General features: G+C 37.8%; 1 protein-coding gene and 1 non-coding gene across 3 annotated transcripts in view; both read right to left on the minus strand.

The window, feature by feature from the left end:
- Positions 1-471: 471 nt before the first annotated feature.
- The window catches only part of SLC35A1 (solute carrier family 35 member A1), a 34,151-nt gene continuing 7,356 nt past the window's right edge, over positions 472-27,266 (minus strand). For both annotated transcript variants that reach the window (XM_010387960.2, XM_010387961.2), the window contains 6 exons: positions 12,106-12,265; positions 11,454-11,606; positions 6,329-6,395; positions 4,187-4,363; positions 3,602-3,736; positions 472-1,402 (listed from right to left, as the gene is read on the minus strand). In XM_010387960.2, coding sequence (XP_010386262.1) covers positions 1,275-1,402; positions 3,602-3,736; positions 4,187-4,363; positions 6,329-6,395; positions 11,454-11,606; positions 12,106-12,265 — 820 coding nt within the window. In that variant the 3' untranslated portion in view covers positions 472-1,274. The remainder of the gene's footprint in view (positions 1,403-3,601; positions 3,737-4,186; positions 4,364-6,328; positions 6,396-11,453; positions 11,607-12,105; positions 12,266-27,266) is intronic.
- On the minus strand, positions 22,503-22,608 carry LOC115897127. Its single transcript, XR_004057066.1, has one exon. It is a non-coding gene; the product is annotated as a U6 spliceosomal RNA (small nuclear RNA).

Below are 27,266 nucleotides of genomic sequence, written 5' to 3' on the forward strand. Positions count from 1 at the left end.
TTCTTAGTCCTAGAAAAGATTCAGCCTTGCAGTTCCAATTTAAGTGAAATAACTTCCAGATAATTTTCAACTGTCAAATTTTTCTTAGCATAAACCAGCCAAGGGATAAAAATGTAGAGACATGTTTAACACATCCAATATCCCTCTCTACTTGAAGAAACTTTCCCCTTCCAAGATCAGTAGTGTCTTCCTGAGTATTTGAATCTTGAGTGAAACCATACAGGAACAGTAATGGGTAGAGCCAAATCTTTACAAAAGCTAAAAAGACTTTTCATTAATTCTTAGAACCTAGACGCTTGTAGCCCTGATTGTGGACCTTCTTAAAAATTCTTTTTTGCTTAAGGCTTGCCCAGAGTTGATTTGCAGCCAGCGAACCCTAACCAATACAATTCTACATATAGAAAATAACAGTGCATTATTTTAATGGTCACATGTATAATATAAAAAAGTGATTAAACAGAATTCAGAATTCATATAAAGTTTATTGCTGAATTTCCCCATTAACATTACAGAAAACGCTGAAATTTCACAAATTATTGAGAGTCCAACAGTTAAACATACTTTATTTAAAAAAGTACAAAAGTGACATTAGAAATTTTTTTGAAGAAAAGTACATCATCTAACAGCAAAGAAATATGAACCAGATAATGAATGGCACAAATATAGCACTAAAGGGGTACTCAATCACCACTGAGAAATCATCTGAGTTATGAAATAGATTCATTTTGAGAAGTTACACATTCGGTTTGTTGATGAACTAGTCTGTCTTGTTTCTGCCTCTTGTAAGAAAAGGACTAGGTCTTTACTGCTGCTAGGACAAAATACTGTACATGAATTGGAGAATAAGGAGGGGGTCATCCTTCTCCCCTGGTACCTGAACAAGAGAACAGTTAGTACAGAAATGGCTTTGGCACTTTAACCCTTAGACATTGTCCCAAACCTTGTTACTTGAGTATTGTAGCCTCACCATGATTTTTTTTTTAACACCGTATCATCTCCATACTTCTTATGTACAAATTATATATATACACAATAATAAAATTCCTTCCTTCTAAAACAATAGTTTGACCCCAAACAGGTCCACATTAAGTTTCTGTATTAGCAGTTCACTCCGATAGCTTTGTTTGTTGTTGTTTCCACATACAGCACTGATCTTAATTCTTATGCCATATAGTTAATTTTTTATTTGTTTATGCTACCTTCTGGAATTGACTTAAGGCTCTAGTTTAATGCAAATGGTTTAGTCTTAACAGGAGTCTCACATGAGGCTAAAATCACACACCAATAACTCTCTCCTTTGAAGCTGTTTCTCCTTGATGGATGGATGTAGTGTCTTGTCTGGGTAATCCATAGAGATATATGGAAACACATACAAGAAGAGTACCCAGGGCAAAGGTGAGTGCTGAAAAGGAAAAAAAAAAACAGCTTTATCTGTATGTGTGTCTTTAAAACTGCCTAATGATCAGTTTAAAATTTTGAAAACTCTTAATTGTGGGTTTATGCTATCAGATCATATTTATATGATGGCAAGGTTTAGAAAGGTCTTCTATTACAGCAAAAAAAAAGGAGGGGGGTGGCAGGGCGGGTAAAATCAAGGCAATGTCGATCACTGATTAGACTTTTTAGAACATGGGTATGCCTAACTGACACCACTCTGACAAAGAACATACTAATTTCCCTATAAAATATATAATTTTTTAAAAATGTAAGTATAAATATATATATAAGTACAAAAGAAAATGTGGTAGAATTGGCGAACCTGTGAAAGTTTAGAGTAAAAGATAGTTGAGCAAAATTCAGTTAGGTGACCATTTAAACAAATCAACAAAATCATAATTTCTTAATAGGAGATGAGGCGATAATTTACTACTAGTCTTAACCCTTTTTTCATCTTTTTTTTTTTGAGACAGAGTTTCGCTCTTGTTGCCCAGGCTGAAGTGCAAAGGTGCAATCTCGGCTCACCGCAACCTCTGCCTCCCGGGTCCAGACGATTCTCCTGCCTCAGTCTCTCAAGTTGCTGGGAGGAGCATGCTCCACCATGCCCAGCCAATTTTGTATTTTTGGTAGAGACAGGGTTTCTCCATATGGATCAGGGTGGTATCGAACTCTCAACCTCAGGTGATCGCCCGCCTTGGCCTCTCAAAGTGCTGGGATTACAGACATGAGCCACTATGCCCGGCCCCTTTTTTCATCTTAATCTTAAAAATCAGGATACAAGAAACCAAAATATAACTTGTCCTGACTTGACAAATACATTTCTATGACATCACGCTTTATTTTAGTTCACTCCTAACTGAAAAAAAAACCAGCTGTGCCTTCAAAAGAGGGGAAGGTAGGACAAAAACTTACATCTAAACAGTTAACTGAAAGATTGCTAAGACATGCTAGTTGACCATCAGTAAGAACATTAAGCAAAAGCATTTTATACTGTTCCTATGTACTTCTTATGAGCAATGCTATAAGGATTTTGTTGAACATAAAGATAGATCAGAATTACAACTAAAAGTTTACCCAAATCGGGTAGAAAAATATCTAAGGGAAACCTTATAAGTACCTGATGACTGAAATGGTAAGTGGTTGGTAAGTAGTGCCAGGCACTACTCTAAAGCACTTCACCTGAAAACAACTCTAGGCAATAGGTGATATTATTCCCATTTTACAGATGAAGAAAGTGTCACCCAGGGTACATAACTTCCCCAAGGTTGCACAGTTAAGAAATGGTACAGGCAAGATTTGCCACACACTATACATGGTTTTCTAAAATTTCTAAAACACTGGCTTTTCCCTATTTCCATTTATAGACAGGAGTCAACTTAAAAATGAAATGTAAATATAAGCCAGGTCTCTTTTACTTGATATATTTAATAGCTATTCTTCATATATTCGTTTGTTATAATAATTGATCAGTAAAGAAAATTATTACTCTATAAAAGCACCCTGAAATGTTAAGTCAGTATCATTGCTTAAATAATTTAGAAGCCAAATTAATGCTGGGTGTGTTATATTAGGACTAGCAAAGCAGTGGTACTGGAATGCCAGCTATATTAGTGAGTTTTATATTAATTACATATTGAATGAAACAAAGATATAAAAGACAAAATCTAGATTTTGATTTTGTTTTCAAAACCATCTCATACCCGAATCCAAACCAGTTGGAAAGTACAAGCTGAGGGAGGAATAAAAGGTGTTTTCTACATTCTTCTAAATAATGAGCCAATCTAGTTTAAACTGACTGCTGCAAATAATTTCCTAAAGTCTTTATATGTATTTCCTTGAGTACCTTCTCACATTCAGTCACTCAAGTTGTCCTATATAATACCTATAAAATACAGGGAGGCCTTGACTGCAAAAAAAGTCCCTTCACTTTCACAGAGAACCAGTACCCCTCGTCTTAAGCTCTAAGACCACTTAAACAACCAAAGTACTGCTTAGCCACATCCCATACAACTGAACAGCGGTACAGGTAGAATAAACTGTAGTAACAAAACTAGGAATTTCTGTAAACAGTATGGCCAACTGCCACTTTTAAATAAAGGAATACATGAATCAAGGAAATGAGAGGCTTTTCCATGTTAAAAACTCAACACAAACTAAGACATACTTATCTGTAATCCAAACAGCATTACTGAAGCAATGGTGGAAAGGACAATGGCCGCCGCTGCAGAAAAGCCTTTCATGATGTTGTCTGTGTACTTAACCACAACAGAAGTGTAGAGGCCACCAACACTTGCAAGAACTTGTATACAGAAAGAAAGAAAATCTTATCACTCAAATAAATGAAACATTACATAATGGTGAGGCAATTTTCATCCCCAGAGATGCCATACTAATTTACCTAGGAAAAGGAAAATACTGTTTTCCTTAGGAGTCATCTGAGAGTTTGTGCTAAAATTGAGTGGTAGTTCCTATATAATACTGTTTTTCCAAAACAATGCCCAGAGGGCTATGTGGTGCACTAAATTTTACACATTTTTTGCTAATACGTTAGATACTTTGGGGCATTGCTATCCCAAAGCAATTTTGCCTTCACAATCAAAACTCAGTCAGTAAAATGAAAATATATTCAAACTGGTATTTACAGTATCAAAGGATTAATTTCAAAATGTTATAACAGCTTAAAATGGACATGTAACTTAAAAAAGAAAATAAAAGATCTACTAAGAACCTTTAATTCCTGGATACTTACAGATGACAAACCAGACATAATATGTGTAACCATAGAAAAATCCTTTTTCTTTAATTTCAGCTCCATCTGACAAGTAGACGCCAACTAATGTCACAATAATCCCTGATAGATACATTTGAATGTTTCTCACCCAAAGAGAAGTATCTGAACTCTTTAAAACTTTTTCAAAATATACACCTGAAAGAAGAAAATTAGACATGCAAATATTAAAGGTTACTATAAATTAATTTAAAATGTCTTTCCTTTAGAACAATATCCTAGAGATATATAAAGTATATGATTTGGGGAACAAAACATACTTTAATTAAATGTGCACTTATTATGTAGGTTGTGACACATGGCATACTGTACATTATAAATTTATGTTTTTACAAAGTATATAGAATAACAGTGGAAAGTTTATAAGCTACATTTAACAGAGGGCTAAGACAGTTTCTGCCTTTATTATAGCAGTAAGATAGACCACAAAAGCTCTCTGTACTACTTAATGCCAGTAAATTATTTGCTTTGGTCAGCTGAAAAACTACACTATTAAGAGTGAATTATAAACACACCCCTGTAATATCTGCCTACTAATGAATACTCCTAATTCTGCAATATAGTCTATAATCACCACTAGGAATCTTTTCAGAGTAACAACCAAAATGTAAGTAGAATTTGCTGTGTGAAGCCATTTTCCTTTAAAGCAGGGTTCCACAAGCCAAGTTCATACACAAGGTCAGAAGGATCATGAACTCCCCAACTGGATAATAAATTTTGTGTATATGTGCATTTTTCTGGAGTTGAAGGTCCATAGATTTTTTCAGATACTTCAAAGGAGTACATGATACCCCTCCCCCACAAAAGTCCCCTGTCTCTCCGGATTTATACTTAAAATGAATGCATATTTTACAAAGCCATTAAATATTTTAGTTATAAACATCACGTTAGAGACTTAGGAATTGCCAATGAAGTATTTATCAACTAAAAAGTCTAACGAAAAACAAGATTATTTTTGATGAGTCTGTGTTGGAATGGGAACATCTTATTTTCACCTTTGATTTTACCTTCTGGGAAAAACATTTATCCAGTGCCCAGTTACCCCAAACACAGAGAGATATTAAACCACCCTGTTTCCTCAATTGTGTATTAAGATAGTGAGTTAATAAAATGTTGAACATAATCATTTATTCAAGATATTGCAAAAAATCAAATAGTATATTTTTTAGGTAACTCAATTTTTGTTCCCAATTTGTTGGTTTCTAGAACACAATGCTATCATTAAGTATATTCCTGAATCTATATTTTCCCCTCCTATACAACATCTTTTTTACAAGCAGTATTTTACTTCTGTATTCAGCCTGCTTTCCTAATCAAAAATAGAGTCCTGACTTGAAATAGGTACAAATAAAGATATATAATAAAGATATATAGCCATAACTAATAAATTCCACGAAAAGCTTTAAGCAGAATATATTAAAAACTATCATCTCTGCTGGAACTATTTCTAAAAACTTTTTTTATGTTACACTTAATATTCATACTTTCTTATCTTGATGCATTGCAGGAGTGCTTGTCCCTACACGTACAACTCCAGACTTCCATGGATTTTTGATGTTAGTGATTTTGTGTTGTCTTTCCTCCCTGTTTGGTTGTTAGTTTTATGTTTTATGCTTTCTAAGGTACTCTTGACCCACCTCATCATCCTACTCCATAGCTCCTAACCTGTTAAAGCAGAGAAAGAACTTGAGGTTACAGGGAAAAAAAGATATTTAGGTGGCAATATTAACAACCTAAAGCAGCAGGATCTGACTTGACGATAGTGGCAGTTCCAGAAAAAAGGAAAGGGCTTTCTGAAGGCTAATGTTCTCCATTTTCAGAGGTCTTTTTTCATTTACTTTTGGGTTTTGGGCCAGACTGAGATGGTCAAGGATAGATAACAGAAGTAGTTAACTGCAAGTATGAATAGGGATTGAGTCTGAACTTAGTTGAACGATGCTATACATTTACTGAAAAAACAGCTGACATAAAACTAAATATAAGCAAGAAGATAAAGTTTAATGGGAATAAAACTGAGAAAGTAAGATAAACTAGACTGGTGTCTAAAGTTTGATGTTTTTGAAAAATATGACAAAAGAATAAAACGATGCTTTCATGATTTACCTGCAAATCCTGAGCACAATACAGCAATAGCTATAGCACCAAACCCTAATAATGGATTTTGTTCCACCTGCAATATTAATTTTTAAAGTTATTTTTAGTGACTAATAAACAAGAGTTCATCCAAGAGTCCAAACAAATAAATACAAACACCTGTGTTACAGTCTTACTAAAAGTATATTCCACATCAGACACAGCTATTCTACAGAATAGGACAACTAAACAAACAAAAAGACCATTCCAGAAATTAACCAGGGCACTTGGCTTAAGTGAAAAATGTGTTCCTCAAATCACAGACATAGTATATGCTTAATATATTGTGTGCCCACTGTTTCCTAATATCAATAAGCACTCTAGCATGAACTTTTGAACAGGCCAAGTCAGCATGCTACTTAATTTTAATTTCTACTATCACTCTAACTTAAAAGCTTATACCATCAATCCTGAAAATGATAACAATTTAACTTATTTATTCCTCATCACCTACAGGATAAAGTGCTGCCTCTTAAGACTCCCCAATTTATTGAATTTTTAGTATACCTTCTGTGTACCAGATAAACATTGTCTATACACATAGCTATGGTTTGAATGTCCACTTCAAAATGCGTGTTGAGATTTAATTGCCATTGTAACAGTATTAAGAGGTGGGCATTTAAGAGATGATAAGGTCATGAAGGCTCTGTCCTCAAGAAGGGATTGATGCCATTACTGAAGGAATGAGTTAGTTATCGAGGGAGCAGGTTTCTGATAAAAAGGATGAGTTCAGCCCACTTCCCTCTTTGTCACGTGGGATCGCTTCTGCCTTCTGCCATAGAAATGACCCTCACCAGATGCCAGCACTGTGTTCTGGACTTCCCAGCCTCCAGAACCATGGGCCAAATAAACTTCTGTTCTTTATGAACTACCCACTCTGTGTATTCTGTTATAGCAGCAGAAAATGGATGAAGATACATACTAAATGAATAAAGAAGATTATAATACACAGCTCTGGTTCTTAATGTCTTATGTAGGCAAAATTGACAAGTATATATAACCAAAATAGTGTGAGACTAGTGCTAACAGATCCAAGTATATGGGTCCTAACCCTCTGTTTCACTTTATTTTCTCTTTTCTAAACTGTCAGGATCTTTCATCAGTCTTTCCTGAAAGATAAATACTATCTCAATAGTATCACTGAAATTAGAGGGTTGAGATTCATGACTGTAATATGACAAGTATATACCTTGTTCAAAATAAATAAGCCTGATATAAGAAAAGTACCACTTTATGGTACCTGAGAGAGCAAGCTTGGTCTAAAATGTTTGCATGAAGATAAAAGGAGAAACAGAAGATACTGTAGACCAGTGGTTCTCAAAGTATGGACCCTGGATCAGCAGCAGTGGTACCACCTGGGGGTTTGTTAGAAATAAAAACTGTCAGGCTCTACCCCAGACCTACTGAACCATAAACTATGGGAATGGGCCCAGCAATCTGTTTTAACCAACCTTCCAGTTGATTCTGATGTACACAAAAGTTTGAGAACTACTGCTATAGACTACACATTATTAACAAGGATACCTTCCTAATACAAATTTCAGGACTGACATAGATAGAATAAAATCATACTGAGATATCACCTATCCCAACAATTCTTGACTTTCCTGCCAGTTTAATCTCTCTACGGTTAGGAAAAATAGTGATGGAAACGGCTTATCTGGACTTGATTCTGACAAGAAACTACTGGGTGATGAAGTAGATGTGATGGAAACTTTGGAAGAAAGCAACCATGTGATCTGAGCGTGAGCCAAACACAGCACAGTTAAGAGACATGTGCTCCAGTCCTGAATAAATCAAAATTCAAAAATGTAAAACTTTAAGTTAGAATTCCATGGCTCGTGAGAAGATGATTCAAGAAAGATTAAGAGTTACTGAAGAAGGAGGTTCTGGTGAAGAGTAAAAAAAAGAATACATAAGGAAATCAACATGTTTAAATAAGGGCATCTTCACTGAATTGATTTTACAAGAACAAAACTCAGGTATAGATCACCAAGAGGACTCTAACCAGGAATTTAAGAATAGTATCAAGAAATCGAAAACTCAGAATAAGTTGAGGCTTGCAAAAATACTGTAAGGCATTAAATAAAGCTTTTTTTGAGACAGGATCTTGTGGTACAATCATGGTTCACTGCAGCCTCAACCTCCTCGGCTCAAGTGATCCTTCCACCTTAGCTTCCTAAGTAGCTGGGACTACAGGCATGCATCACCACATCTAGCTAAGTTTTAAATTTTTTTGTGGAGACATGGTCTCACTATGTTACCCAGGCTGATCTTGAACTCCTGGGCTCAAGCAGTTCTCCCTGCCTAGACTACCTAGCTAAATAAATTTAAAAGACTATCAAGAAAAGTAGGTGAGTTGGTATATATAAAGCATTTAGATAATGCTAGTATTTAGTGCCATATAAATGATTACAGCTGTTATTATTACACTGATTACCAACAAAATGTTAGAACAGATTTAGAGATGACTTGTACTTAAAAAGTTTAACGGTCATCAGTGGAAAGTAGCGTGACTTCACTAAGTGTGAAACATACCAGATTTCCTTACTGAAATGACTCCTAATGTTAAGTGATGAGGGGAATTCCATAGGGATAATGTTTGGCAAGAAATCTGACAGACTGCATATTATTATTATTATTTTTTTTTTTTTGAGACAGAGTCTCGCACTGTCACTCGAACTGGTGTGCAGTGGTGCAATCTCGGCTCAGTGCAACCTCTGCCTCCCAGGTTCAAGCAATTCTCCTGCCTTAGCCTCCTGAGTAGCTAGGATTACAGGCGCCCGCCACCATGCCCAGCTAGTTTTTTGTATTTTCAGTAGAGGCGGGGTTTCACCATGTTGGCCAGGCTGGTCTCGAACTCCTGACTTCGTGATCTGCGCGCCTCAGCCTCCCAAGGTGCTGAGATTACAGGCGTGAGCCACTGCGCGCAGCCGCATAATATTTTTATAGACAACACAGAAATGTAAGGATAAAGATACAATCCATAAGTGCATGAATGCTCATACAGAAAAATGCTAGTTAATGGAACAAAATCAAGCTAGACCATCCACCAATACCAACTTGCCAGGCATTAAGATAAGCCACGTTAGAAACAGATCCTCCAGCCGTAGTCAAGCCTTCAGCTGACTGCAGCCCTAGCCAGTATCTTGACTGCAACCTGAAGCCAGAACCAGCAAGCTAAGGCACCCTCAAATTCCTGACCCATAAAAACTATGAGAGATGATAAATGTTCAGTAAGCAAGAAAAAGATCAAGTTAGAGACAATTCTAAAGGTACAGCCACAGAGCTCTGGTCCTGTTCTATCTAAAGTTTTCATTAAAGACCTAGAAGGCATATCTTTTTTGACTCTGGAAAGCATAATACCCAAAGGAGAAGCTAATAATGGATAAGAACTGGAAAGAACCCAAGGGGCTGAGCAATGACCCAAGGCTAACAAGATAAGCTTAATAAATACAAACACAACCTGCATTCTGGTTTAGAATGAGCCAGAGTTTGAGTTCTAGTGTCAACGAGAGTCTATTCCAGTCCTGACACTTGGAACCCACTTAACCAGTATTGGAGGAGTGCATAGCAGTGCAGACATATTGAGGAAACAGTGGGGTGAGATGGATACAAGATACATTTGAGACAAACTATTTGGGTGACACATTTACATATAGTGGTTTATGATCAATTGTAAAATAGATTGCCTGCCCCCTAGAAATTAACAGTCATGTACCACATAATGACATTTCAATCCATGATGAACCACATATAAAACTGGTCCTGTAAGATAAAACTGTATTTGTACCTTTTCTATGTTTAGGTACACTAAACTTACCACTGTGTTACAACTGGCTACAGTATTCAGCACAGTAACATGCTACAGAAGTTTGTAGCCTAGGAACAACAGGCTATACTGTACAGCCTAGATGTGTAGTAAGTAATCTATACCATCTAGATTTGTGTAAGTATACTCCATGATGTCTGCATAACAATGAAATCACCTAATGATGCATCTCTCAGAACGCTGAACTTATATTCTTTGTTAAGTGACGCATGACTGTATAACAAGTCTCCAGTATTCAGAACAAAGGGGTAATTACCAGGTTGTGCCTCATACTACTTAGACAACATCGGGAGACAGAGAAGTTTTAGGATATATTGAGGAATAATGATACATGAATGCATCTAGGAGAGAAATATAAGGAAAAGCGTAGGGGCAGAAGGCAGGGATCAGGAAGTCTCTGTCTAGAAACCATATTATAGAAAGAAACAGTAGGGTTTTAATTGGGGAAGGAGGAGACCTGGAGTGGGGATATGATACTGTTCACAAGCACTGTACATCCCAGCCGCCTTCCATTCCTAAGAGAACCATAGTCCGTTTGCTAAAAGTTAAACACAGTAAATATTCAACTGTAGGAAACGCCTGACCTTTACAAACTATTCACTGGCATCCCATTTCCTGTTTCTCTTTGGGGGAAATAACTGATTGAGGCATAAAATATAAGAAAAAAAATCATGTATGTATCTTAACATTAACTGTTTAAAAATCAGTTATGTACCTTCACATTAACTCTTAAAAACTAGAGATAATTATCAACTATCAGTAAGAACACTCCTCCCCTTGTCATCCCTATCACTGACAGTAAGGAGATGTGCCAGAGACTGAGAGTTGAGGGAGAAGATGAAAACTAGATGCAGGAAAACCTTGCCCAGTGTTTCTGAGATGTTTGAAAGAGGTCTAGAAGTTCTAAACATATACAGTATGGAAACTGGCACAGTTGTGGTCACAAGTTAGCTATTAACTAATTTAGGACAAGTTCCTTCACCTCTTTGGACTGTCATCCATAAAATGGAGGGGGTGGGATACATTATTTCTAAGGTAGCTTCCATGTCTAACATTTTTTATGCATATTCTCCTCTGAGAAACAACCAATAAGTAGTAGTATCCCTAATAATATGCTAAAGAAAAAAGGCCTATCTATAAGGCAAAAGTTACTTTAAATCAAAGAAATGTAGTCATGCTGCATGCATCAATGTAACTGAAGGGTATAAGACTTAAGGAAGTTTTCTATTTATGGGAAGTTATGGTGTGCATTTTGTTTCTTACCACAACTTTTGTAGCTTGGGCTGGTTTCCACTGTACAAGCGTGACTCCAGCACACAGCATAAAAACTGAAACCCACTGTAATTTGCTGAGTGTCCGGTTTAACATTAAAACAGTGCATAAAGCAGTACACGGAATCTTTAACTGGTAGGTCACCTAAAAACAAAAGAATGAATTAATAAATTCAGTTAATGTTAGTCTCTGATACAATTGTCTTATTTCTGATATCATTGACACAATTATCAATAAAAAATATTTAATAATGGCTGGGCACGGTGGCTCACACCTGAAATCCCAGCACTTTTGGAGGCCGAGGTGGGTGGTGGATCACGAGGTCAGGAGATCAAGACCATCCTGGCCAACATAGTAAAACTTCATCTCTACTAAAAACAAAAAAAATTAACTGGGTGTGGTGGCACATGTCTATAATCCCAGCTACTCAGGAGGCTGAGGCAGGAGAATTGCTTGAACCTGGGCAGCAGAGATTGCAGTGAGCTGAGATCACGTCACTGCACTCCAGCCTGGGCAACAGAGCGAGACTCCATCTCAAAAAAAAAAAAAAAAAAAAAAAAAAAACTTGACAATATGATAGTTAATAAAAACTCTTTTTACCATCAAAGATTCTGTGCTTTTCATTATCATTAACTCCACTTACCTGGTACACTGCTGCATCCAGATTGCTAAGAGCTAGGAAAGCCATGTTGTTCTGAACAGCATACACTAATGATGGCACACTTAACTTCAACAGTTCCTTGGGGCTCCCCAAGACATTTTCTCTTAAAGATGCTTTGAATCTACCCAGACTACCAGTTTCTCTTTGAAAACAAAAGGGGGAGATGAGAGGATGGTGAGGAAGAAAATTAAAAAGCATTCTTTTAGTAAGACTTCTTCAAACACAGGACAGGCATACTATGTTTGCTGTAATTTAGTAAACTAATAATTTCTAACTAGTTTTAGATTAAAAGAAACATACCAATAATGTATCGTCTTTAAAAAATTATAGTTCTGTTTGGGCAAATATGACAACAACTAGATTTACCACTATCAATCTCTGGTCAAAGCTCTGAGAGATTTTAGTATATTAAATAATGAGATTAGGAAAACAAAATTGCTGATATTACCTATAAAAATATTGCGATATTACCCCTGCTACTTTAACTGTATTTCATCAAGTTCACTCTGATTTCTTAACTGATCAGTTTGCATATCCATTTTTATTTTTACTTATTTATTTTTGAGACAGTCTCACTCTGTCGCCCAGGCTGGAGTGCAGTGGCGCTATCTCAGCTCACTGCAACCCCCGCCTCCCGGGTTCAAGTGATTCTCCTGCCTCAGCCTCCTGAGTACCTGGGATCACAGGCATCCACCACCATGCCAAGCTAAATTTTTTGTATTTTTAGTAGGGACAGGGTTTCAAACTCCAAACCTCAAGTGATCTGCCCACTTCGGCCTCCCAAAGTGCTGGGATTACAGGCGTGAGCCACTGCACCTGGCCTATTTTTAAAGTTTGTTTTTTTTTTTTTAATTACAATAGATTTAATTGCAAATAAAGAGGCTTTGATAGTTCGTTAAGTGGGTCAGGAATAGAGTGAGTCAGGTCAGTATTATTTATAAATTAATTTAGTACTTATGAAATATAGTACACAATCCTTATGTAAGAATATTCTCATCATACTTAATGTCTGTATAATTCTGTAGCAGATCTGAAAAATTTACTAACTCCAACAAAAGTAAACTATATCTCTAATGTACATAAAGTTTACTATTTGACTGCATATTGATTATGCATGCTCTTAACTATTATTTTTGCTATTACTATTTCAGGAGGATGTGGCTAATCTGGCCTATATTTCCTGTATTATAAATCAGCTCACTGATTTCCTGAAAATAAAAATAAAACAATGTTTTATAATAAGCACCAATACCCCAAAAAAGTGCTTTATAATAATGGTCCTAACTGCAGCTCACGATATCCTTAAGAAAACCATAATACTTTGCTGGTGAAAGAGCTCTATTCCAACTCAAAGTTTGATAATCACAAGGAGATTCTGTATTTTTGGTTAGAGTATTAGAATCAACAGTTGTGAGTTGAATTTTTTCATTTTTAAATGCTGCAAATATAATTACCTAAGTTCTGAGAGAAAGCAAAGGTTCATTATATTAAATTGACTAACCTGTGCCTATTTATTTGCTGTAGAACATTTAACTCCAAGAAAATGCTTAATTAATAAGACAGGAACTTTGACCTAAGCCACAGAAACAAAAGACATCCTTCTTAGTTACAGATCTTTTTGTGTTACCAAATCCAACACCCACACCACAGTGTTAAATCTATATGCTGAAAAGCAACGCACACAGCCTGGTGGTGGACTACAAACTCTATTCGAAAAGCAAAAGAATACCAAAAATACCACAGATTGTCCACCAAAAAATCTATATAGGAGAGTTTTCCAGGAGTCTGAAGATTGGCTCTTTAATGTTTGGCTTTTTTTTTAAACTGCTTAATGCAATTCTAAGATGCCCCATATACTTTCCTTACATCTTTGTTGTTTTGCTTTGTTTTTTTTGAGACACAGTCTGTCTCTGTCACCCAGCCTGGAGTGCAATGGTGTGATCTTGGCTCACTGCAACCTCCATCTCCCAAGTTCATGGATTCTCCTGCCTCAGCCTCCCGAGTAGCTGGGACTACATGCACAGTCAACTATGTCTGGCTAATTTTTGTATTTTTGGTAGAGACAGGGTTTCGCCATGTTGGCCAGGCTGGTCTCAAACTCCTGACCTTAAGTGATCCTCCCACCTCGGCCTCCCAAAGTGCTAGAATTATAGTCATGAGCCACCGCACCTGGCCAACATCTTAAATAGAGTATAAAGAATAATTGTCAACATGTTTTCTCCTCAATTATAAAATTGATGAAAAATTAGAGATTAAAATGTAAAATAATCACCTTAATAAGGTGATGTATCAGAGAAGATAACTGAATATTATAATTATCTCTAGTATCATGATAGCATAGATACAAATTTTACAGACCGTGTGAAGTGCAAGTTTTAGTGCCCTTCTAAAATGCTGACTCATACGCTGATGATGTGTCTTCAAGGTGATACCCAAAAGGAACTGCTGAGAGGTGGCTGCTTGTGCCCACACTTCACACTCCACCTCCTCCCATACTCATTTATCTCCTGGTGTAAGATTCTTCACGCTAAACATTCAAAAGCTACAATATAATGGCTATTTATCCTTTCCCTAATCCCCAGCTATGGGCAATGCCACTTTACCTCCACCTGTTAAAGATATTATAGCCTTGGTGGGTGTGGTGGCTCACACTTGTATCCCAGTTATTCAGGAGGCTGAGGCAACAGGATCACTTGAGGCCAGGAGTTGGAGACCAGTCCAAGTAACAGAGGAAAACCCCTTCTCATAAATAAATAAATAAATAAATAGCCAGGAGTGGTGGCCTATCATCCCAGCTACGCTTGAGACTGAGGTGGGAGCATCACTTGAGCCCAGGAGTTTGAAGCTACAGTGAACTATGATGCCACCACTGCATTCCAGCCTGGGTGAAAGAGTAAGATACCATCTCTTTAAAAAAAAAGAAGACATTAGAAGCCTTCACTGGTAACAAATAGTGTTTTAGCTCTCCAAGGAACAGGGTTGGTCTCTTTGTCCTGTCAGAATATGGGCTACTTAAGGATCCAACTGCTACTCCAAATAATTACCATACCTGCACCAATAAAGGCTGCTGTGGTCCTTTTTCTCCCCCTCACTTTTCTTTCTTATCGCTTCTCCCTTTTCAGCTTTCACATAAAAAGAAGGGCTTAGGAAACAAATTAGCAGCCAGTCTCGGTACTCCTTTCCTTCAGTGGAGCAAAAAGTAAAGTACAGTGTGTCAGGATTAACCTTCACATCTATCTCTTTTGGCCATATCCTTTTTGTTGGATGCTTAGGAGCTATTTTTTCACTGCCAGGATGGCCAAGGTATATTTTTCTGGTTCCTTCTCTAATGTAGACATTAAAGAAACCAAGGTATACCAGAATGTTAAGTGCTGGAAAGTACAATTATCACTGTAGTACCAAAAGATTATAGCAATGTTACATATTTTGAAATAAGTTACAAAAAAAAGCAGAGGATGCTAAAGGAACGAGTAAAAGAATAACAGGAAAGTATCAGAAAGTAGACAGAGGAGATTTAGGAGGTATTGGAAAGAATATGTGGGAATCTTACCACACAGAAAGTTTTAAAGAGGGTAAATAATTTCAGTATTATCAGGTTAAATCCTGCTTAAGTTAATGTATTTATTAAGAATACAGCCCTTAATCTTATATTTAGCTTTACTCACTGAAGTTATCCCTTAATCTTATATTTAGCTTTACTCACTGAAGTTATATAAAAGTAACAAGAGCAATGTATCTGCTAGGAAACACTAGTAATCATCTGTCTTTTTGTTTTACTATGAGACAGAAACAAATGATCACTCATAAATATACTGTAATATACTGTAAAAAGGTTACTTTTTCTTCTATTGTCCTGAACTTATATTTTCTGTTTTTGGGATTTTTTGTTTTTTGTTTTTTTGAGATGGAGTCTCACTGTGTCACCCAGGCTAGAGTGCAGTAGTGTGATCTTGGCTCACTGTAACCTCCACTTCCTGGGTTCAAGCAATTCTCCGGCCTCAGCCTCCCGAGTAACTGGCAGTACAGATGCACACCACCATGCCTGGCTAATTTTTTGTATTTTTAGTAGAGATGGGGTTTTTCATCATGTTGGCCAGGCTGGTCTTGAACTCCTGACCAAGTGATCCACCCACCTCGGCCTCCCAAAGTGCTGGATTATAGGCATAAGCCACCGCGCCTGGCCCTGAACTTATTTTCTTAGAAATCAAATCACAAGCACCTTAATGAGCACCTCTGTTAAAAACAAATTTATTAATTATATAAATGACATTGCTAGCTAGGAGAAAGAGCATATATAATCAAAAGCATATATTAAATTTCTTTTTAGATATAGTCTTCCTTGTTAAGTTTTCTATTTGAACAATTCTTTTTATTTTTATCATTGTAATAAGACTCTGTGCAACCTTTGGTTACCTGAAGAAATTCTGAAGCTCCATGTTGACTGCAGAGATTCTGCTGCTGCCTCTCCCCCTAAATTTCCTATCAACCGACTGAAACCAATTATTTCTGACCTATGTTTGGTCAAAAATAGGCCTCATTCTTCCAGCTACTGATCTAACAAGAGGCACAAAATCCTTGGCTAGGTTACCGACGCACTGTGCAAAATGGAACACAGCAGAAGTTACTCATGAGCTTAAGAAAGTTAAATTTTGTTTATAAATTTCTTATCTACAAAGTTAAGTATAATTAACTCACTTAAAAGACTTTGAGGGGCTACGTTAAAAAACCAACAATGAAGTCAACTTGAGGACAAAAATACACTTCATATGAGGGACATGATTTTTATTTCCTCCCCAACACCCTGAACCCATTATAGCATGGGTCCAAAAGGGTACTGAAAATGTAAACCAGAAAGAGAAATAAACAGAGTTGGATAATCTATAATATACGTATTTGACAGATACATTAATTTCTCTAGACAATACTATGAAACAGTAAAAGAATTTTCTCTGGTCTCAATATGGATATGTAGTTCAAAGTTAAGATATACTTGGTTTGTTACTAAACACACCCGAAGTATATGTACATTAACATTTACACATCCTGCTAGGGATAGTCTTTATAAACTATGGTGAACAGCAAACAATAAAAAGTTGTTTGACCTGGCGCAGTGGCTCACACCTATAATCCCAGCACGCTGGGAGGCCATGGCAGGCGGATTGCTTGAGTCCAGGAATTTAAGCCCAGCCTAGACAACATGGTGAAACGCCATCTCTACAAAATTAGCTGGCTGTGGTGGTGTGCACCTATAGTCCCAGCTACTGGGGAGGCTGAGGCAGGATTGCTTGAGCCCAGGAAGCAATGGTTGCAGTAAGTCAACATCATGCTACTGCACTCCAGCCTGGGTGACACAGTGATACCCTGTCTCAAAAAAAAAAAAAAAAGTTGACTTTGTTCCTTTGTTCTAAGGCAATATGAAAGTGTTTTCACTTCCTTTTCTTTATACTAACAATGACAGATTTAAATCTCAACTGTTGACAGCTGTGATAGGGTTTAGTAAAGCATTATAACTAACAATTTTCCCGTGAATTGCAGCAGTAATTAATTTTATGAAAAGTATTTTTAAATGTTGTATTATCTTTCAACCAAATTATAGCTCAGAAATTGGTAACTTAAAATTCAAATACTTGGCCGGGCACAGCGGCTCATGCTTGTAATCCCAGCACTTTGGGAGGTCGAGGCAGGCAGATCACGAGGTCAGGAGATCGAGACCGTTCTGGCTAACACAATGAAACTCAGTCTCTACTAAAAAATACAAAAAAATCAGCCAAGAGTGGTGGTGGGCACCTGTAGTCCCAGCTCCTCAGGAGGCTGAGGCAGGAGAATGGCGTGAACCTGGGAGGCGGAGCTTGCAGTGATCTGAGATCGTGCCATTGCACTCCAGCCTGGGCGACAGAGCGAGACTCCGTCTCAAAAAAAAAAAAAATTCTAATATTTAAATAAATCATCTTACTTACATATACAGCTTTCACAATATCCAACTGCTAATCTGCCCCTCCCTCAAAACAGAATTTACTAATTTCTCTTTTAATTTATAAGTTACCTGATATAATCATTCATATGCACAACAGTATATTTACAAAGATAATTACTACATCTTTGTGTTGGAGTAGAAGACTGGAAACAACCCAAATGCCCATCAACACAGACTGGTATATATGGTACCTATATATAATGGAATATCATGCAGCTTTTAAAAAGAATGAGATAGATTTCTATATACTGACATGAAACCACCTCTAAGGTAAAATATTTGTGTTAAAAAAAAAAAAGAAAGCGGGGTACAGTGTACATCACACACAGTGCCCAGCAATATCTTGCACGTAACATTTACTACTTTGACCATGTCAACCTTATCTGTCAAAGTAGCCATCCATTAATTCCTTCCCACCCTCCCTTTTTTTCTTCCAGTTCTAACTTCTTATTGAAATAAGTATAATTTCACACGCCAAAACTTCCAGAGTGTTTTAAGTATAATCAACAAGGATGGGGGAGGGGGAGGAATCTCAAGTTAAATACAAATAGAAACCAAAAATCACTGTCAACAAAATTACACTTGCAGAAAAAGAATGTTTTATTGTATGTGTAATGTGCTATGGGCTAAATGTGTTACCCCTTAAAATTCATATGTTGAAGCCCTAATCCCCAAATGTGATTATTATTTGGAGGAGGGTCTTAGGTTTAGTGAGGTGATGAGGGTAGAGTCCTCATGATGGAATTAGTGCCTTATAAGAAGAGAAAGAGGCCAGAGTCATCTCTCTCTCCAACACATGAAGATACAGCAAAAAGGCAGCTCTTGGCAAACTAGGAAGAGGGTCCTCACCAGACACCTAATCTGCCATGAGCATCTTGATCTTGGACTTTCCAGCCTCCAGAACTGTAAGTAATACGTGTTGCTTAAGCCAACTGGTCTATGGTATTTTATTAGAGCCGCCTGAATGAAGACACATGGCAAAGTGTTAACATTTGGAAATAAAACGGTAAGAGAAAAAATTATTGTAAACTACTGAAATGTCTAACAGTGCCACTGTGCTTATCTTTGTCTTAATCAAAAATAATTACTTCATTGTTCTGAAAGACTCAGAATTTGAAAATTAGAGTTCAAAAAACTTGTCTTCTAATCCTATCACTGCCAATTACCTTCTAGATTCCTTTGGCAAATTAAAATTTCCCTCAGCCTAAGATTTCTCATCAAAGAAGAGGAAATAATAGTTTCAGCCAAAATGAAAATAAAGGTTGGAGTAGTCCAAATCTGAAAATTCAAAATCTGAAATGTTCCAAAACCTAAAACTTTTTGAGTGCCAACATGACATTCAAAGGAAATGCTCATTAGAGCCCTTTGGATTTCAAGTTTTCAGATTTGGGATGCTAGTATCAAATTAATATTCATGCAAATATTCCAGAATCCTAAATATTCTGAAATCTGAAACACTTCTGGTCCCAACCATTTTGGATGAGGGTTAGTCAACATGTACAAGAATGAAATGAAAATAAGCTGCATTTACCAGCTTGTTTCCCTCACTTGTTTCTAAGGCTGGACATCAAAGAGTGTTTCCTTAACACTTTCACTCTCTGGCAGCCTGCCACTCTCAATAGCCACAATTCTGAATAACTGAAGGCAGCAAATATAATCTTAAAGGAGGATGTGTGGCATTTTACATAACACATTATGACAATGATTACTGGTTGGTATTCTACAGAGTATAGTTACCGGCTTTCTAAAGAAGACATCTACTCATGAGGTTTTCAAAAATATTTTTCACAAGTCCCAAAAGGGGGCATTATTCTTTGGCTTTTCTAGGGCATTTTAAATTTATAGCAATAATACACTTTCAGTGATTTCCTCATATTTATTGCCTAGTTTTCTTGCAAACTGCAGCAACATATGCACCTCTGCCTTCTGTTCTTTTACCCCAACATGAAAGAAATTATTTTTTTCCTTTTTTTCTGTTTTTTTTTTTTTTTTTTTTTTTTTTTTTTTGAGACGGAGTCTCGCTCTGTCGCCCAGGCTGGAGTGCAGTGGCCGGATCTCAGCTCACTGCAAGCTCCGCCTCCCAAGTTTATGCCATTCTCCTGCCTCAGCCTCCCGAGTAGCTGGGACTACAGGTGCCCGCCACCTCGCCCGGCTAGTGTTTTGTATTTTTTAGTAGAGACGAGGTTTCACCATGTTAGCCAGGATGGTCTCGATCTCCTGACCTCATGATCCGCCCGTCTCGGCCTCCCAAAGTGCTGAGATTACAGGCTTGAGCCACCGCGCCCGGCTTTTCCTTTTTTTCAAATAAAAATTACATTGGCAGGCCAAGGCGGGTGGTCAGGAGTTCGAGACCAGCCTGGCCAACATGGTGAAACCCCATCTCTTCTAAAAATACAAAAATTAGCTGGGCATGGTGGTGTGCATGCTGCTTAGGAGGCTGCTTAGGAAGCTGAGGCAGGAGAATCACTTGCACCCGGGAGACAGAGGTTGCAGTGAGCCGAAATCATGCCACTGCACTCCAGCCTGGGCAACAGAGCAAGACTCCATCTCAAAAAAAAAGAAATGACAATATACATCAGGCCCTCTTCACTGAAGCAAGTCTGTATTTCTTCTAAGAAGTTAAATATCCTAACATTTTCAAGTAAACTGCATTTATATATATATATATATATATATATATATATATATATATATATATATAGTTTTTTTTTTTTTTTGAGACAGGGTCTCACTTTGTCCCCCAAGCTAGAGTACAGTGGCACAATCTTGGCTCACTGCAGCCTCCACCTCCCAGGTTCAAGCGATCCTCCTGCCTCAGCCCCTGAAGTAGCTTGAGACTAAAGGTGCACACCACCACAACTGGCTAATTTTTGCATTTTCTGCAGAGATGAGGTTTTGCCATGTTGCCCAGGCTGGTCTTGAACCCCTGGTCTCAAGCATTCCACCCTCCTCTGCCTCCCAAAGTGCTGGGATTATAGGTGTGAGCCAGTATACCCAGTGTGCATTTATAATGTTTAATGGAGTTCTCTTTTAAATATTTTAAATACTGTCTTTGTCTGCTTTGTGTTGCTGTAAAAGAATACCTGAGACTGGGTATTAAAAAAAAAAAATTTTTTTGGCCAGGCGCAGTGGCTCACCAGCACTTCGGGAAGCCGAGGCGCACAGATCACAAGGTCAGGAGTTTAAGACCAGTCTGACCAATATGGTGAAACCCTGTCTCTACTAGAAATACAAAAATTAGCCAGGCGTGGTGGCATGTGCCTGTAGTCCCAGCTACTTGGGAGACTGAGGCAGGATAATCGCTTGATCCCTGGAGGCGGAGGTTACAGTAAGCCGAGATTGCACCACTGCACTCCAGCCTGGGTGACAGCGAGAATCTAAATATATATATATATATATACACACACACACACATATATATATTTGGCTTACAGTTCAGCAGGCTGAGAAGTTCAAGGGCATAGCCCTGGCTTCTTCGAGGGCTTTCCTGCTGCATCACATGGCAGAGAAGGTCTAAGGGTAGGCGGACACGTGTGAAGAGAGCAAAACGTGAGGAGCATCCTGGCTTTATAACCCACTCTCGAGAAATAATCAATTCCTGCAAGAAGTAATCCTGTCTCTTGAGAGCCACAGCTCACTACCAGGAAAACAGCACCAAACCATTCATGAGGAATCTGCCCCCACAACCTAAGCACCTTCCACTAGACCCCACCTCCCATCACTACACTGGGGATAGAATTTCAACATAAGCTTTGGTGGAGATAAACCACATCCAAACCACAGCATATAACCAGGACAAGGAAAATATTTGGAATTAGAATTAAGCTATTGTATTCCAGTGTTTTAGCAAACCAGTTATACCCTTCAGCCTACAAAACTTTTACCATACTAATGTGAATGTTAGGATATCCATGCCTCATGGCATGCAACCCATCTACAGGTACCCTAAGGAAGGCATTAAAGGCAAGAGAAAGAACCAAAGACAATGGAGTCTCAGCCATTTGACCTAGATTGCCATCATGGGTTCTGTCCAAATAGGACTACCTGGTTATAGAACCTCTCTACCACCTCAAATTCTGAAAAATAAACTGGCATTTCATTTAAAACATGGATCTGGAACCTTGCTGATCCATTTGGTCACACAAAATTTTTAGTCAGAGATTGCATGAATTAGTCCCTTTCCAGGCTCAAAGTTCTTACATATGAAATAAGTTTGACTAGACTAGATCTCCAAAACCTCACCAAGAACAATGCATGGAGCTACAATTGCCTCTGCTTAAATTCTTGGGACCCGAAGATTCTAATTTGCACACTTGATTGAAGTTATACTTACCCTGGCCTGCTTAATTTAACTCTTACAAAGTTCTAGGGCAATGCCTCAGTACCAGACTGATTCCTTTGTTTTTTGAATATGGAATGCTTTATGAATCTGCATGTCATCCTTGTACAGGGGCCATGCTAATCTCTGTATTGTCCACATTTTTAGTATTATGTGCTGCCAAAGCGAGCACTCCTTTGTTGTTTCTTAAACAAGCTGCCTTCCATTTCTATCATGTATTCCTCTTTATATTAGTCCTGGGGTTTCTAGTTATCCTGTCCAGAAAACAGCAGTCTTTAAGGTATATGGAATCAAATGACATTACAAATAAGATTGTTTTTACAAGATCACTGTTTTTTAACAATGTCTTCCAATCCCATGAGATTAAATGCTTTTATGTGATAAGAACTCCCAAATTTACATCTCTAGCCCCGACCTCTCTTCTGAGTTCCAGACCCATTTAATCCAACTGCCCATTCTCCATGCCCATTTGGATATCTCGAGACACTAAAAACTTTACATTATTCCTACCCAAAGTCAAACTGTTGATATCTTCTTCCCCCAGATCTGTTTTTCCTGTCTCAGAAAAAAAAAAAACAAAAAACTACCCAATTATTTATACTAGGAAACATAGATATGCTTCCTGATACCTCCCTTTCCTTCACCTACTACAGTTGATCATTATTATTCATGGACTGTATGTGTGACTTCTCTTATTAAAATGTATCTGTAACCCCCAAATCAATGCTTGTAACACTTTCAGTCATTGGCAGACATGCACAGAGTGGCAAAAAATTTGATTCAATTCACCAAGCATGCACATTCCTGGCTGACACCGAACAAGTTAACATTCTGCCTTGTTTCAGCTTTCAGATAATAAACAAGTGCAATCTATTTAGTGCTACATTTTTTGCATTTTTGTGCTTTGTGTTGGCGATTTTGTTTAAATGGCTCCCAAGCATTGTAGGGCTGACGCGCTGTCTGATGTTCCTAAGCATAGGAAGGATATGCTACATGTTATGGAGAAAATACATGTGATAGATAAGCTTTGTTCAGGCATGTTATAGTGCTGCTGGCCATGAGTTCAATGTTAATTAATCACTAATATACATTAAATAAAGTGTCTTTAGACTGAAGCACACATAAAACAAGGTTATTGTATTGAATTAATTGACAAAAATGTGATCAGTTGCTCACAGGAAGCTACCCTATATATCCCCAAAGCAGGGGTTTAGTATTCAGTAGTTTAGTGTTGGTGGTGACTTTATAGAACATAACTACTATGATTAACCAGAACTTACTATGTATCCAAACCCATCACAAAGTCCTACAGATTCTACTGCCAGAGCATAACTCAAATCCATTAACTTCTCTTCGTGACCTGTGCTGTCATCCTAGGTGATTATCTCTTGCCTCTATTAAGCTTCCCTACTTCCAAATCATTCTCAAAGAGGTCAAAGTGACTCTAAACATGGGTTCTATGTTAGTTTGTGATTTAAACCATTTAATGACTTTCTTTTCTTTTTCTTCTTTTTCTTTTGAGACGGAGTCTTGGTCTGTCACCCAGACTGGAGTGCAGTGGTGCGATCTCAGCTCACTGCAACCTCCGCCTCCTAAGTTCAAGCAATTCTCCTGCCTCAGCCTCCAGAATACCTGGAATTACAGGCATGCGCCACCACGCCTGGCTAATTTTTGTATTTTTAGTAGAGATGGGGTTTCACCATGCTGGCCAGGCTGGTCTCCAACTCCTGACCTCAAGTGATCCACCTGCCTCAGCCTCCCAAAGTGCTGGGATTATAGGCGTGAGCCACCGCTCCTGGCTCCATTCAGTGATTTTTCTAATGCACTTCAGATTAAATCTAAAATCCTTAACAGGCCCATAATACTACTGTGATACCCTGATGACCTCTCCTGCTTCATCTCAGCACCAAAGTCAAGGACTTTTCTGCCTCAGGGATTTCAAACACACAGTTCTCTGCCGCCTCTCTGCTCTTTTCTTGCCTAAAGTCTACTCAATTGACAGGTCTAGGTTTAAATGTAACTTCCTCAAAGAGGAAACCCTCTAATCCAAATGCAGGCCCTCTATTATGTGTGTTTGTAGCACCCTCTACTTTTCCCCCATAACATCACCTATTTATTATTTAATATTTGGTTCTTCAATAGACTATAAGTCCATGAGGGCAGAACTACACCTTTTTAATTTGCAGTGTTCTAGTGAAAACACTAGAACAGTGTTGAGTATATAATTGACATCTGATAGGTATTTTCTAAATAAATAAATGAATGCATGAAACTATCCCATTATATCTTATTAACAATACCTTGAAACGACTTAGAATGACTATTTGCTTCCAATGTTTGGAAGGAATGAAACACAGATTTGAATATGGCAGTGATATGTTATTATATAAGTGAACCATAATTATAACCAAAACACGGTTTCAGGTGCTACTTCGCTAAGTTTCTGCCCCCGCCTCCCACTCCCATATAATATATGTACTTACTTTATATAATATATGTACTTACTTTAACAATTAGCCAAGACTATTCACTAAGCAAAGAACATTACTGAGCAAACAGCATCAGAGACCATACTAAATAAACAAACTCAAATGGACTGCTCTATAATGAGGTTAAGCTTTGCACAGTTCCAATAAAATTGAAGTTCTAGTATATATTTGTATCAACCCTATAAAGTTATTATACTTTATCACAGTGTAAAGAATGGGCAAAAAGGAAGAAGCTTTTACTTCATTTAATCATAGTTTTAAATGAAGTTTAATGGGTTTTTTTCCATTTAAATAGTAAAAATTTATTTTCCTTTCCCTGTATTCATTCTCCAGAAAACTCAAATCAACATTGAGCAAACGTTACTAATTTTTACATTAACTGTGCAGTATTTTTCTGGAAATATGGGGGAAATACATTATTTTAATCATCAAGATCTAAGTTCTTCTAATTTTTTTTTTCTTGTTCTGAGACAGAGTTTTGCTCTGTTGCCCAGGCTAGAGTACAGTGGTACAATCATGGCTCACCGCAGGTCCTTGCAAGCTCAAGCAATCCTCTCACCTCAGCCGCCCAGGTAGCTGTGACTACAGCCACACACCACTACACCCAACTAATTTTTTTATATTTTTGTAGAGATGGAGTCTCACCATGTTGACAGGCTGGTCTCTAACTCCTGGGCTCAAGAAATCCTCCCACCTTGGCCTCCAAACTGCTGGGATTACAGGTGTGAGCCACCACACCTGGCCAAGATCTAAGTTCTTAATTTTTCTCCTCTGAAGAGAAAGTTCAAGTTCTAAACCTTTAGTTATTTCTAATGTAATTCTTCCACAGCCTCCCATAATATCCTGAAATTGTCATCCTTTCTGTGAGATGATAAAGTCTTCTCTAACTTGAAAGCAAAGAAAAAAGTCTAATTTCATTTTTTTAGCTCTACACAATTATTTTAACATTATATGGGAAAGAATTTTCAAGCAAATATAAATTCAAACATGAATCAACTTTGGTTTCCTGTGCATATAACAAATTATAACATTTTTGTGTAACAATTATTTTCTGGTATTTAGAAGCCTCTCCATCACAGCACTTACATCCAACCTGTGTTTTCACAGACTACATAACATCCTGTTTGCCTTTCATCTACTTCCTCTTTTTGAATTACTGATTTTAATGTGTGTACAAAGAAATGACAACACTGAGAGTACCTGGAAAATATTTTACTTTTTTGCAAACACTAAATCTAAAAGACCATTATAAAGCTCTAGCCCCTTTCATTTGTGGCTCCTCTTAACTGTTCATATCACTCTTAATGGCCCATAGTCTGGCCATGTATTTTATTCATCTGTTAGATATGAGTTCTAAATTTCTCTTCAAAGAATCAATATGTCAGTATGCTCAATTCTTTGCCTTCTACTTTTAAACTTAACTTCTTCATAAAGCAACCTTTTCCAATTACCCTCTCCACACTGACTCATTCCCATTACCTGTTCCACCCTGACTCATTCCGATTACCTGCTCCAACCTGACTTATTCCGATTACCTGCTCATTCTCCACCCTGACTCATTCTGATTTCCTGCTCTGCCATAATCATTTTTCCCGCCAAACCACTTACCCCGTCACTCTCTTTAAATTAGCCAATTGGAATTAGTTTAGCCTGTGCAGTCTAACCCTAGCCAATAGGGAATGACACAGCAGCAGGGGCCACGTGTGTCAGGAATAAGACCCCCTTTTCCTCCCTTGTCCAGGTGTGTGCTCACCATTGCTCCATCTGTGAGGGTGCACCCTTCTATAGAAGCAAACTGCCTTGCTGAGAAGAAGAAAATTTTATATTCAAGTGCTATTTCTTTTGTGGCACCAAAACTTTATAACAATTTGGGGGCTCATCTGGGATTACATTCCCCTCCAGGGGCGGTCTCTGGTTCTCTCTCGTGAGAACCAGAGATCTTGTGGCAGCCTCAGGGGTGAGAAATCAGGACCCACCCAGTGTGAGGAATAACCCGAGCTCTCAGCAATGCAGAAACTGGTCCTCAAATCAAGCGGACATGGAGTGCATGGTAGCTCTTTTTCAAGATTCCACTGCCTGGAATAACAAATTGTGCTCTCTTTTTCTCTGCTATTTCCTTAAGTCCAATACCCTGCAGGTCAGCCCAAGGGCTATCCAGCCTCCATCTTCCAAAACCAATTTTACCTCATGTCTCTAATAACGACAAGGGGAAAATTTTGGCATTTCTTGGAGACTTAACAGGATGCAGTGAAGTCTGGCACTTCCAAGAGCTGACCCATCAATCTGCTCTTATGCATCCCTGAGCGGATGTATGGTGGTATTATGGAGGACCTTAACTGGA

The sequence above is a fragment of the Rhinopithecus roxellana genome, chromosome 4, assembly GCF_007565055.1.
Source record: "Rhinopithecus roxellana isolate Shanxi Qingling chromosome 4, ASM756505v1, whole genome shotgun sequence".
Lineage (NCBI taxonomy): Eukaryota > Metazoa > Chordata > Mammalia > Primates > Cercopithecidae > Rhinopithecus > Rhinopithecus roxellana.